Here is a 13,111-nt window from a genome sequence, read left to right on the forward strand (position 1 = left end):
TAATTTTCCCCTAACACTATTAGTTGATTTAATAGAATATTAATAAAATGATTATTTTATCTTTTTTTTAGTCTTAACCACGAGGTATCATAGGAAGGGTCCCAACTGTGGGAAACACCTTTAAACCCGTACCACAACCTAGATTATAAGTCCCTGCCGAACCGGGAGACACAAGTTCTCCTAACAAATGCGATTTCCCTGCAACTCAAACCGATGAGCAAACCCAGTCAAGCCACATGAGAGACTCCATTGCCAGTGAAGCCAACACTTTGTTGGTTAACTAAATGACAAAAAAAAAAGATTTCATTTTGTAGTTATTAGGACAAATGATGGCTGCAAATTTAGCTATATAAACTCGTCAAATCTATTAATTAAAGATATAAAATCACCAAAATAATTGCTTTAACTAATTTGTAGCTCATTTACGGCATAAATTAAGAATCGTTGTTCATAAGCTCATATAATATATCCTAAATAACATATCTTAGATGGCAATAATAAATATTTAAGAACAATCAATCACCAACAAAAATAATCATAGTTATTTAAAACATATTAAAAAATCATAAAACTAGTTACCAGAAACTTTAAACATTACAGCTTGTTTCTATTAATCCAAAAGAACAGCAGATTCTAAAAGTATCCAAAATAACAACCAATATTTTACAACAGATTCTAAAAGTATCCAAAATAACAATCAATATTTTTTTTTAACATTCAAGGAAAAAATAGTCATTTCGTCTAATTTTTTTTAAAATCATCTAACGGCGCTAATGAAAAAGTGATATGCTTTGTAAACTTAAAGCTAAAAAAAATAATTTTAGTGTAATTTCAATAAAATGTAAAATATTCATTATATTTTTTATATTTTGTAACGTTGTTACTCTTAACTGATCAATTAAAAAAAGGCAAATGCTATGTTACAATTAATGTAACATACACACTCAACAACAACCACACAAATTATATAGGCTCATTATTTATGTGATTGTTATTGAGTGTGTATGTTACATTAATTATAACATAGGACTCCCTTAAAAAAATACATTCGTACGAACAAGTAATTCATAAAGAGTAGCTTTTCATTTTTGAAAGAATCAATAAAAAGTAGCTAAGACCACTCTTAGCTTCATCACTGGCTAGCTGATTTCATTTGACCCGGACTAAATTTCTCTCAAGATCTCCTCAATGATATAATATATCAACATCATGCAGACGTAGACGTATACACGACATTAACACGCTAGTCCTGAACTTTTTTAAAAATAAGATTTCAATTTCCCACAGTCAAATCCCTCCCTCCCACTACACCCATGCATACTCCTATTTATACCGATCTCCCCTTTGCTCTTTCACCATTACAAACTTGATCCTCTCTATTTCTCTTTTCACTTGTGTGCCTTTTGTGCTTTGTCACTTTCCTATTATGGATTCAATAACTTCGATTTCTTTGGAGAACAAAAGCTTGCTGGTTTTCACACTCCCTGCAATCTTGCAAAACCAAAACTCGTGCAACATTTATGTGTTGGTCACAATTTTCGTTGCATTTTCATCCTTCGGCCTATTAACTTGGGCTTTCTCCTCCGGCGGCCTGGCCTGGAAAAATGGAAGAACCCAAATGGGTCGAGTTCCCATCCCCGGCCACCGCGGCCTACCTTTGGTAGGCAGCTTGTTCGGCTTGAGCCTCGGGTTGGCTCACCGTACCCTTGCTTGCATGGCTTACAACCAAGCTACCAAAAAGCTCATGGCTTTAAGCTTGGGCTCTGCTCCACTGGTTGTCACCTCTGATCCAGTCATCGCCCGTGAAATCTTAACCTCACCCCACTTTGCCAACCGTCCGATCAAGCAATCGGCAAAGAGCCTCATGTTTAGCCGAGCCATAGGGTTCGCACCAAACGGCTCTTACTGGCGGCTCCTGAGAAGAGTTGCATCAACTCACTTATTTTCCCCCAAGCGCATTGCGGCTCATGAATCTGGGCGCCAGCTTGATTGCTTTGCTATGTTAAACGCCATAGCCAAAGAACAATCTATCAGTGGATTTGTGGTTTTACGCAATCATTTACAAGTTGCTTCTCTTAACAACATAATGGGGACCGTGTTTGGCAAAAGATTCGATGCAGCGATGCAACTAAGCGACGAGGCCAAAGGGTTGCATGAAATTGTCAGAGAAGGATTTGAAATATTGGGTGCTTTTAATTGGTCTGATTATTTGCCTTGGCTTAATTTTTTTTACGACCCTTTTCGTATCAAAGAACGTTGCTCAGTACTTGTTCCTCGCGTCAAGGATATTGTGAAGCAAATCATCAAAGAACGTCAACTTAATAAAGACAAGAGTAGCCTTTCTGATAATTCTGATTTTGTTGATGTTTTGCTCTCTTTGGATGGAGATGAAAAGCTCAATGAAGATGATATGGTCGCTGTTTTATGGGTTCGTATGTAAATTTATTTATTTTTCATTTTTTTAATTATTGTTACATTGATTAATTTTATTTGTATTTTTTCATTTTCAGGAAATGATCTTTCGTGGCACTGACACAACTGCAATATTAACAGAGTGGGTGATGGCGGAGATGATTTTAAACCCTAACGTGCAAACCAAGCTTCAGCGTGAGCTTGACCTGGTCGTCGGTAACAAGACCCTCACTGATGCTGAAGTTGCAAAGTTACCTTACCTGCAAGCTGTGATCAAGGAAACCTTACGTCTCCATCCGCCAGGTCCCCTTCTCTCGTGGGCTCGCCTCTCAACATCGGATGTCCACCTCAGCAATGATATGGTGATCCCAGCCAACACAACGGCGATGGTCAACATGTGGGCCATAACTCATGACCCAAATGTTTGGGATGAGCCCTGGGTATTCAAGCCAGAGAGATTCTCGAAGAGCCATGGTGGCACTGACGTGGACGTACGGGGCAATGATCTCAGGCTTGCGCCGTTCGGGGCCGGACGCAGGGTTTGTCCTGGGAAGAACCTAGGGCTTGTGACTGTGAGCCTTTGGGTGGCGAAGCTAGTGCAGCAATTTGAATGGGTTCAAGCCGAGGCTCACCATGTTGACCTAACTGAGCTGCTCAAGCTGTCTTGTGAAATGAAGAATCCTCTTCATGCTGTTGCCATTCCTAGAAATCGTGTTAATGCTTTTCAGGGCTAGGGTCTAACTGGGGCTTTAATTTTCCTCAATATCCTTGGAATTTCGAAAATTGGATGGAAAAATAAATAAATTAGTTCATTACGGACTAAATTAATACATGCATGTAAGGGTCATTAGTCCTGTTTAATATATGGTATAATAGTTTTATGTTTGTGTTTTTTTTTTTAAATTTTTTCTATCATTTTGAACCTATTTGAATAAGTTGAACTTTACATTTTTTTTTGGAATATATAAAAAGAACAATAAAATTTGTATGATTATATATGATACATTACATGTATAATTTTTATCCAAGTATTGTTAAGATATATTTTTTTGTTGTTACTTTCGTTTTATTTGCTACTAATTAAATGTATACGTAATTATTATTATTATTTTTTTAAAAGAAAGTAAACCTTTCATAAATTACTAACACCTCAAATACAACTTGAATCTCGGCTGGAATAGTTCCTAACCACATAGAAGAAGAATTTCTTCCCAAAGCTAAATTAGTTAGGGAGTGGGCATAAGCATTATATTGTCTTGGAATGTGATGAACAACAATTTTTTGAAAACCCTTCAACTGATTTCCTTAATACGCAATTATTAAGATGATGAGAATTTTGATCCATGGCAAAGGCCTGACTACTAATGTATGTTAATAGTAAAGCCTTGGAAAATCGGAAGATCGGTTAGATAATTGCTAAAAGGAGAAATCCTCAATACCATTACTCTCAATACAGTAACTGAATCTTTTAGCCGATGGGAAGATCGATATCAACTTCTCTTAATTTGGTGACCTAATAAAATTAGTAAATGCACGTAACCATTGACTAAGATATGAGCTTATAAGTTAATAATACTAGAGATTATAAAAGATTAAAAAATAAATAAAAACTTCATCTGTGACAATAATTCTCACCAAGTTTCACCAACCGAAGCACATGTGAATCTATTAAATGAATTGAAAAAAAATATATTGAGAAAAGATGGTTACACTTATGCTTGTAGTAGTTTGGTGGGTCCCTTAAGACTGTTTCCTTAAAGGGTGCATATTGAACAAACTAATTAATTAAAAGAACAACGAACGAACGAGTAGAACATCAATCTTATGAATAGGATTTGGTTAAACTAACCCCCTTAAAATATAATTAAAATATTTTAGGAAACTGGACGTTAGGCTTCATCTTCGAGCCTGTAGGGTTTCACAAATATAAAAATAAATAAAATAAGATGGTGTTAAATAAACAAATAAGTAAAAGCAAATGGGGTTAAAAGTGTCGGTGCCGAAACCCACGATACTTGTGATTTAATCAAGTTTCTTAATTAACACTTACATTGATTCAGTGAATTAAGTAAGACTCGAGAGTAATTTATTAACAAAACATCCTATGAAAGAAAGAACACGAAGTTCTGAGCTCATGATGTTAATAACTTGTTGGAGCTCGTCTTTGTTTCTAACTTCATAATTGGCACCGACATATTATATAATTAATCTCATATTATTGTTTAAGCCACTTACAAAGTAAAAACCAAGATCCTAGTAGATATTTTAGGTTAATTTATTGGAGTATGGGATTGTTCTGATTGCGTGAACTTAATTTGTTGGTTAACTATGCCATTTTTTTAATTAAAAAAGAACTTGGGAATCTAACTATTTACCCAAACAAAATAAAATATGTTATATGTTTTGAAAAGTATATTCTGAATTTTTGTTTTCAAAGTTAACATTAATTTTAAATTATTATTGGCAAATCTTGATGGAGATTCGATTTAAGTATCCAGCTTGTTCTTTACCGGTAGAAATAAATTAATGAACGTCATAAGAGCTTTAAGGAAACGATAGAAAAAATTTGTCTATGTATTATATTTAATAAAAATAATTAGTCCGTAATCCTTATTTTTTTTTTTTTTGTAATTATAACTGAAAATTTATTAGAACTTGGGCTAGCGAATTTTGTTATGGTTTTATAAGTAAAATGTCCATACTTAAATTGAACAGGCCAGAAATTTTTTTTTTTTTTTGAATGGATGAACAGGCCAGATTTGCTTCAAAAGAATTAATTGATAGAATATTTATAGTAAGGAAAACTGAAAGCGTTTGAGGAGAAGGAGAGAGGGGAAGAAATAGATAAGAAAGGGAGTTCGGATTCTTTCATAAAATTAGAGAGAGAAAACAATGGAGGAAAAAAAGTTAACAAAAGAGAAAAGAAAAAAAGAACACTGACGAGGAGGAAGGAGAATAAAGAAAATAAATATTATAGCATTAATATACTATATCATAAAATTCATTACATCTCAATCTTTCAATTTGTTTTAATCTAAAGACTCACAATCTTTATCTAAGATTGTGTCTCTTGAACACGCTTCCAACTAAATTGATTAAAATTTTGAGATATACTAACGTTTGCCAATAAGATCACTACATAAAGTTGTAGGGACAATACAATCAATTGAACCCACAATAATCAAATTCTCCAAAGGTGTCTATCATCTTTGACTATTATCTTTGCGTTCCGTCAACTTAATTTGGGTATTTCTTTCTTTATGTAACGACTCGCCCAAGCTTCACAGGGCGAATCTAACTGCGGTTCTAATATATGTTCTTAAAAAAAATAATTCTAATCCTTTTACAATCCATAAAAATTCGAGCCTCAAAATATAAATGTATTACACAATCTGCAACGAAATAATTTAAAATTTATGCCAAATCATCTACCGTCCTCAATTTATATTCTTCTTGTAACCCATCATGAATCAATTCTGATTAATGAAAACTGAATCACAATAAATTATAATGAGTAAGAAACTCAATAAGTAAACCAATTTTTCATCTACCAAAGTATATACATACATACATATGCAAATGGATGATGTGCCATGGTATTCGAAAAGCATTGTAAAATAAATTATCGAAATCTCATTATGTAATTTTCAAACTTTCGCATTCTCTGTCAAATCACTTATTTCAACTTGAGCTACCTTCATTCAATTATTGCTTAGTAGGACACTCCTTTAACTTTCATAACTTTCATACACTTTCGACTTCACGTCAACACGTCTCTCGCCCACTTATCTCATAAACACAATATAACATCCAAAATATCCTCCACTAAGCCAGTATCGAATTCAAGCATCCAAGCCAAAACTGTAAAACAATCTTTCTTTCTTCAAATTTTGTTTGCTAAAATCCACTTTTTTTTTATTTTATAGAAAACATAATACATTTTCGTGCTCATGCCAATGAAATTTCACACATATGTATGCTCGTGTCCATAAACACACATAACATATAATAACACATCATATCAACGCATCACATAAACACATCGACAGATCATATAAATCCATATCCGTATATATCAAAATAGGTTTTTCAAATATGTCAAATATATAATATTATTTATTGTGATTCATTTAAAAATTTAATTTACTTACCTCCTAACATCCTCAATAAATAAATACGTATCGATATCATTGGCCTAAAAATAAATAAAAATACTCTCACAAGATAAAATTAAATTATAATCATAAACTCTAATATTCTCAAACTTCTCAATATAATCACATTCCATACTTAACCTCAAATAATGTCAATTTGAATATTAAAATACTAAAATACCCTTGAATTCAAAATTATCAAAATACCCCTAAAATCATAATTTACCAATTTAACCTCAAAACCATAAATTAACAACTTATCCTCAATTTCAGCAATTACTAAAATACCCACAAAGTCTGGAATTACAAAATTGCCCTCAGAGTGTGAAATTACTGAAATGCCCTTGCCGACCGACGGTGATCGGAATTCAACTGATGGCGACGGGAAGCTCAGGTCTGAAAATTATGGCCACACTGAGTCCAACGGTGGCAACGGTGACTTCCCACGCGCAGCGACGGCACCGAAATCTAGCTCGGAAACCGCGAATGCTTAAATGGCCGATCGGAGGCAAAACGACGTCCCCAATGGCAGTGGATGGCTGGAAATGGCAGAGGGCATGGTGGGGAACAAAACTCAAGTGGTAACGTCACCGGAAATCAGAAAAATCCCAGCGAATTGATGCGGCGATCCTGTGGCTTTTCACGGTGGCTTTCCGGACATTTTCCGGCGATAAAGATGGCATTGAGATGACCGACATCGCACAAGCTTCCGATCGATACCAACCTTGGCTGGTGAGGTGGCGGGAACGGCGAGATCCGGTCGGGTTACGTTCGCGGTTCGGGTTGACCCGGTTCTCTTTTCCCCCGCGAGCTTTTCTTCCCTCTTTTCTCTCTCTCTCTCTCTCTCTATTTGTAAGGGTGTGGGGTATTACACTCCATTTGATCCCCAAGAAATTCAAATTAAAAGTTGATTTTTGTGACAAGGTAATTTTTAAAAACCTCCTCTGAGGTTTGGGCTTGTTGTAAGTAGATGGCGAGAATTTGTTTATTTGTAAAAAACCTCCTACCGTCAATTAATTTTAACATTGACCGTTAGTTGACTGTGCAAAGACAATATTACCCTTAACAATAGTTTGTAGATGGAAATAACTAAAAAAAAAACTAAAATTGTTGGCTATTTTACCCTCTTTAAATTATTGATATTTTCTTAAAGTTCCTACCAAAAAGATAAAATTTAAAATTTAAAAAATCTTTTTTAAATTATTGATATTTCCTTAAAGTTCCTACAAGAAAGATAAAATTAAAAACTTGAAAATGAAATGGTCATAATCTTTACCTATGATATTGTAAATCTTTGGAATTGACAAGGATAAAATTGTCAAAAAATAGGGTTTGTGCTTTTCGCGCCAACAATTTAGTTTTTTTTTTAGTTATGTCAGTTTACAAACTATTGTTAAGGGCAATATTATCTTTGCATAGTCAATTAACGGTCAATGTTAAAATTAACTGACGGTAGAAATTTTTTTACAAATAAACAGATTCTCGCCATCTATTTGCAACAAGCCTAAACCTCAGGGGAGGTTTTTAAAAATTACCCTTTGTGACACAACTTGTACAGTTCACACACTTCAACAAAAAAAAAGAAACGAAATACTACAGTGAACACAATAAATTTGTGGGCTACTCCTTCAACGTGGTGGCATATGTTACGTGGAGGCAGCATTTTTGCTTTTGCACATCTGTCATTTTTCACAATGAATGCCATTTGCATGGCCCAGCTCTGATGATGGTCTAAATGGCAGTGGACGAACCATGCTCCTGTTAATAAATACCAATAATATTATTGATGACGTAAATTTTTACTTAATGTAAAATGATTAATTTGTATTTCGAACTTTCTTTTAAATTGAGTTCTGTAATTTTTTTTTTCTTAAAGTAAGTGTCTCAAATCACATGATTTCTTGTGATTAATTGTTCTGCAAAAATAAACAATCATCAAAGGGTTTCCGCGTGCCGTCGATAACCCTCTGACGCTCAATTTAGTTCTTTTTACTCAATTTTTAGATAGAGAAAATCAAGAGTGAGATGGACTGAGTTTTTCTAACTCATTTAGTACCATTTTTTCTCTTACCTTCAAATCGGGGGAGGGGGGGGGGTCTTAGCCTTTATATATGCAACTTAAAGTCAATTGGAGAGGTTATGTGTCACTTTTCTTGTGACAAGTGTCAGTCAAAACCCATGCATGGAGACACATATTCATATGTATCAATGCTTGCTCATGACAAGTAATCTTTGGACATTTGAATGTTTTTGGGCCATTAACCTTTAATGTATTTTAGCTTAAATTCAGCACTTATATTGACTCCTTACAAAGAGGATTGATTTTGCAACATTTTGCCCGCAAGCGCATTCCTCAGAATATTTGTTAGGTAGTATGCTCATTCCGTAGAATGTTTATTAGCCCGTTCGCACATTCTATAAGATGCATATTGTTGTGCAAATTTTAATGTACTCGCAAGCGCACGAATCTGTTGTAGTATAGATTAATGGTGACGAGTGTCGATCCCACGAGGAGGTGGATTTTAATTGTGTAGAATTAATTTTTGTGAATGGGTGATTGGATTTGTGGTGGAAATGATTGGAATATGCTAAAACTTAAATTAAAATGGCGATAATAAATTCTGAAATTGGAATTGAAATGACGAGAATAAATTGAAGCGAAGATCTATTGAAATGACGTACTTGGGTATCTGGATCCGTATCAACATGCATCATGGGCTAAATAATCCGTATTAATGCCAATTAAATCATGAGGGGGGAATCCACACCTCATGAACCACGCTCTAATCAATATGGTGCTAAGGGCTTATCGTGCCAAATAATAATAACCTTATACTAGAGAGCCGGTGTAACCAAGGCGGTATCTAGACAAGACTATTATTATTTGTCGACGAGAAGTCAAAACATCCACAAAAATTAGAGGGGAAGAGAAAATAAATTTACCAAATTAAGCCCATGACACATGTTGAGACTTCACCTTCAACCCAAGCTTGAAAGAAAATTAGCCACTCATAGTTGAACTAGAGGCAAAATGGGAATTTATTAAAATACGAAGAAAATACAAGATGGAGAAGGAATTACAGAAAATGGATCCCAAAAATGGATTCAGAGATATCAAATTAGGGGGGGGAGGCCCCCTTTTTATAGATACATGGAGTAAATCATGGCCATCGGATTAAAAATAGTTTGGACGCTCAGGATTGCGCCACGTCATCAGTCAACAGTCCACGGTTTGACCACGCGGATGAACAGTAACACGGTTTGACCCGACTTTGAACAGTAACGCGGTTTGACCCGGATGAACAGTAACGCGGTTTGGTTGAAAATAATCCTGTGTGATGCATGCACCGTACGCGAGATTTTTCGTCCACTGATATGCTGCCACGTCACCATCAACAGTACATAAGAATTTTAGTCCAACAGGATCGTGACACCTCATCAGTCAATGCCACATCATCGGTCAATGCCACGTCATCATCCGTCTATGTGAACAGTGTCGTGAACAGTAACGTATACAGTATCGTACACGTGAATAGTACCGTACATGTGAATAGTGCCATTTTTCCTTTTATGCTCCTCCTAAGGTTTTCGACCGTCCTGAGTTCAAAAGTGATGTCCGTTTTGCCGTCTGATCTCTCCTTTATTGTGAAATGACTATAATGCCCCTAAAATACATAAATTACTTAATTAAAATAAAACACACGTAATTAAATCATAAGAATGTTAAATACATAAAAGTAAGGGTTGTTAGTAAGACTTGAAATGTAAAATGACGGTTTTCTCCTTTATAAATATGCATTTTCTAACACTCAACACATATAATTGCCCGTGGGTGCATTTCGTAGAATGTATATTTATCCGTAACTGCATTTCGTAGAATGTGTATTGTTCGTAGGTGTATTCTGTAAAATGTGTATTTATTTGTAGGCCCATTCCATAAAATGTGTATTTATCATAGGTCTATTCTATAGAATGTATATTTGTCAATAGGTGCATTCAGTAGAATACTTAGTAGCTCGTGCGCTCTTATTTGTAAATAATGGACCTAGGTCATTCTTTATTGAATCATACATTTGGCAGTTTGTCGAAAACTCACACTTTAGGCATTTTACTTAAAAATATTTTCTAAGTTCTTAAGTCATTTTTTATAAGAAATGAACCTAGGTCATTCTTTATAACCTACATCATTATTTATAAGAATGGACTTACGTCATGCTTTGTAAAGAATAGACTTAGGTTTTTCTTTGATAAATCACGCTTTTGGCGTTTTGTCATATCTTGAATTCAGATATTTTAATTAGAATTGTAAGTCCTTAGTTGTTCTTATAGATAATAAATCTGTGTTATTTTATATAAAATATTTTTATTGGGCCTATATTTTTTGTGGGTTTTGGGCCTTTCATAATTTGGTCTAACAATTATGATTAGTTAATGACAATTTTATTGAAAATTTCCTTGACTTGAAGAGTTCCCAAAAAAAAAAATATATTGCCAGGGTGGTGGGGATATTTTCAGCCTAAAAATTTATGTAAACGCACTCTATTTTTAAAAATTATTTATAAAAATTTCACTTTATTTTTTAGAAATTATAATAAAGAAAAAGCTTAAATAATTAATCAATTAAATCTGTTTTTATACATAAGTCTCTTGACCATTTTTTATCACTAAGGTTGTGTAATATAATTTTAATTTGAATATTTTATCCTTATAATATAAAATGACTAAATTGTCTAAAATATGCGCTTTTGTACCTTAAGTTAAAACTATTAACGGGGATTTAATTATTTAATTGTTCAAAATTCTACTTTATTTGATATTATTAAAAAATAATATGATATGTAATAGTTATTTATTTGAAGTGGGATGGCTTACACGGTGTGTGGGGTGGAGAGATCCATTGGTGACGATCTTTTTTAACATTATTATAACTCCATAATATTTGGAAGAATGGAAGAATATTTCTCTACTTAACAAGCTTTCCATATTGATCAAATAAGTCCATGATTTTTAAGTAGGAATAGGAATAACAATATTAACCATGCACAATGAAAAATAATGCCGCATACCCGGATTGTTTGCTGTGAATCTAATGGCAGCCCAACATTCTTAGGCACCATAATTGTATTCTGAAGAGAAGGTTCAACAAAATTAAATCTCTTAGCATCCTTAGCTCTATCAAAATTACCAAATCCCCCACCCACCACATAAAAACTGTAACCATGCAAATGCATTGGATGATCAGTCCCTGCCAGCAAATCTGTCCCCTGAAAAACAATCTCCACCGCCGTATTATACTCAAGCACTTTCACCTCAATCCGTGGCCTTTCTCGGCACTCTTAAATTCAGCGGCAGATTATCCGCCGTGAAATCGAAGAATAGAGGAGGCTTTGCAGGGAAATTATCACTGTATATGCCGCTAACACGTTTATATTAAGCTTTTAAAATGTCAGTGTATGGGGCGGCAAAGCTTCTGTTACTAATACTAGAAGCAAGCACGTGTCTTTGTCACAGGGCAATGAGTTGACAGAAATTGTGAAAAATAATTTCTTGTTTAACTTTTTGGGCACGTTATATTTGTGATGGTCACTGTCTAGGTGTCTGAGGTAGTGAGGTTTTGTAAGAAATTAACGGAAGCTTTTGTGTCATCATAAGAAGGAAGATTTGGCAAAGGAGTTTTGGAAGATGGGTAAAGTCCCTCGTATTGGACAATGGCAGTGGTGGTGGTGTTGTCGTCATAGACGTCGGTGGCGCTGGAATGAGCCTTGGCTGACATGTAATATTTGTTTGGAATTTGGTTAGCTTTTATCAAGACGTCAATGATTTGTCCTGGTGAAATTGTCAGGTATTCTACTTAATGGCTTGGTGTAGCTGCCGTCGACTCCCACAATTGTGAGCTCATGTTTTGCGACAGCGAAGGAGACGGGGTCCTCCAGGCCGGCGTTGATCATGCGGAGGAGATAAGTATTGCCCAATTCCATCAGTAACTTGAATGTGTCTTTAAGAAAGTTGAAAGTAATGGTGAAAAATATATATAATCAAGTAAAACAAAGTTGTAATTGGGGAGAAAAAAAAAATTCTGATGTGTGAAGGCCTAACATTTTCTAATTACATTTTAAAACATACCAACATCGGTAATAGAGAATCGCCTAATGTTGAAACTTTGTAATCAATCAAAGTTTATGAATAAAGAGGAAAAACAATGCAATTTGAAGCAAAAGATAGAGGAAAAAAATGATTAAAAAAATCCTTGTTATTGCAGTAAATTAATTACTTTCTAATTTTCTCCTGTTTCAGAATCCATCAAACCCTACCAATAAAGTGTTGGCTCCACTGGCAATTGAGTCCCCTTAAGTGGCTTGATTGGGTTTGTTCCCCAGTTCGAGTTGCAGGAAAGTCGCCTTTGTTGGGAGAACTTGTGCCTCCCGGTTCGAGCGGGGACTTTTAGTCTGGGTTGTGGTACGGGCTGAGAACTTGTGCCTCCCGGTTCGAGCGGGGACTTTTAATCTGAGTTGTGGTACGGGCTTAAAGGTGTCTCCCACAGTTGG

The 13,111-nt window shown here is 34.8% G+C and overlaps 1 protein-coding gene across 1 annotated transcript; it reads left to right on the top strand.

Annotated features, from left to right (window-relative positions):
* Positions 1-1,371: 1,371 nt before the first annotated feature.
* On the top strand, positions 1,372-3,224 carry LOC18042828 (cytochrome P450 78A7). Its single transcript, XM_006434513.2, has 2 exons — positions 1,372-2,428; positions 2,511-3,224. The coding sequence occupies exons 1-2, from the start codon at positions 1,427-1,429 to the stop codon at positions 3,144-3,146; spliced, it is 1,638 nt and encodes a 545-aa protein (XP_006434576.1). The 5' UTR covers positions 1,372-1,426; the 3' UTR covers positions 3,147-3,224.
* The last annotated feature ends 9,887 nt before the right edge of the window (positions 3,225-13,111 follow it).

The sequence above is a fragment of the Citrus clementina genome, unplaced genomic scaffold, assembly GCF_000493195.1.
Source record: "Citrus clementina cultivar Clemenules unplaced genomic scaffold, Citrus_clementina_v1.0 scaffold_5, whole genome shotgun sequence".
Classification (NCBI taxonomy): Eukaryota; Viridiplantae; Streptophyta; class Magnoliopsida; order Sapindales; family Rutaceae; genus Citrus; species Citrus x clementina.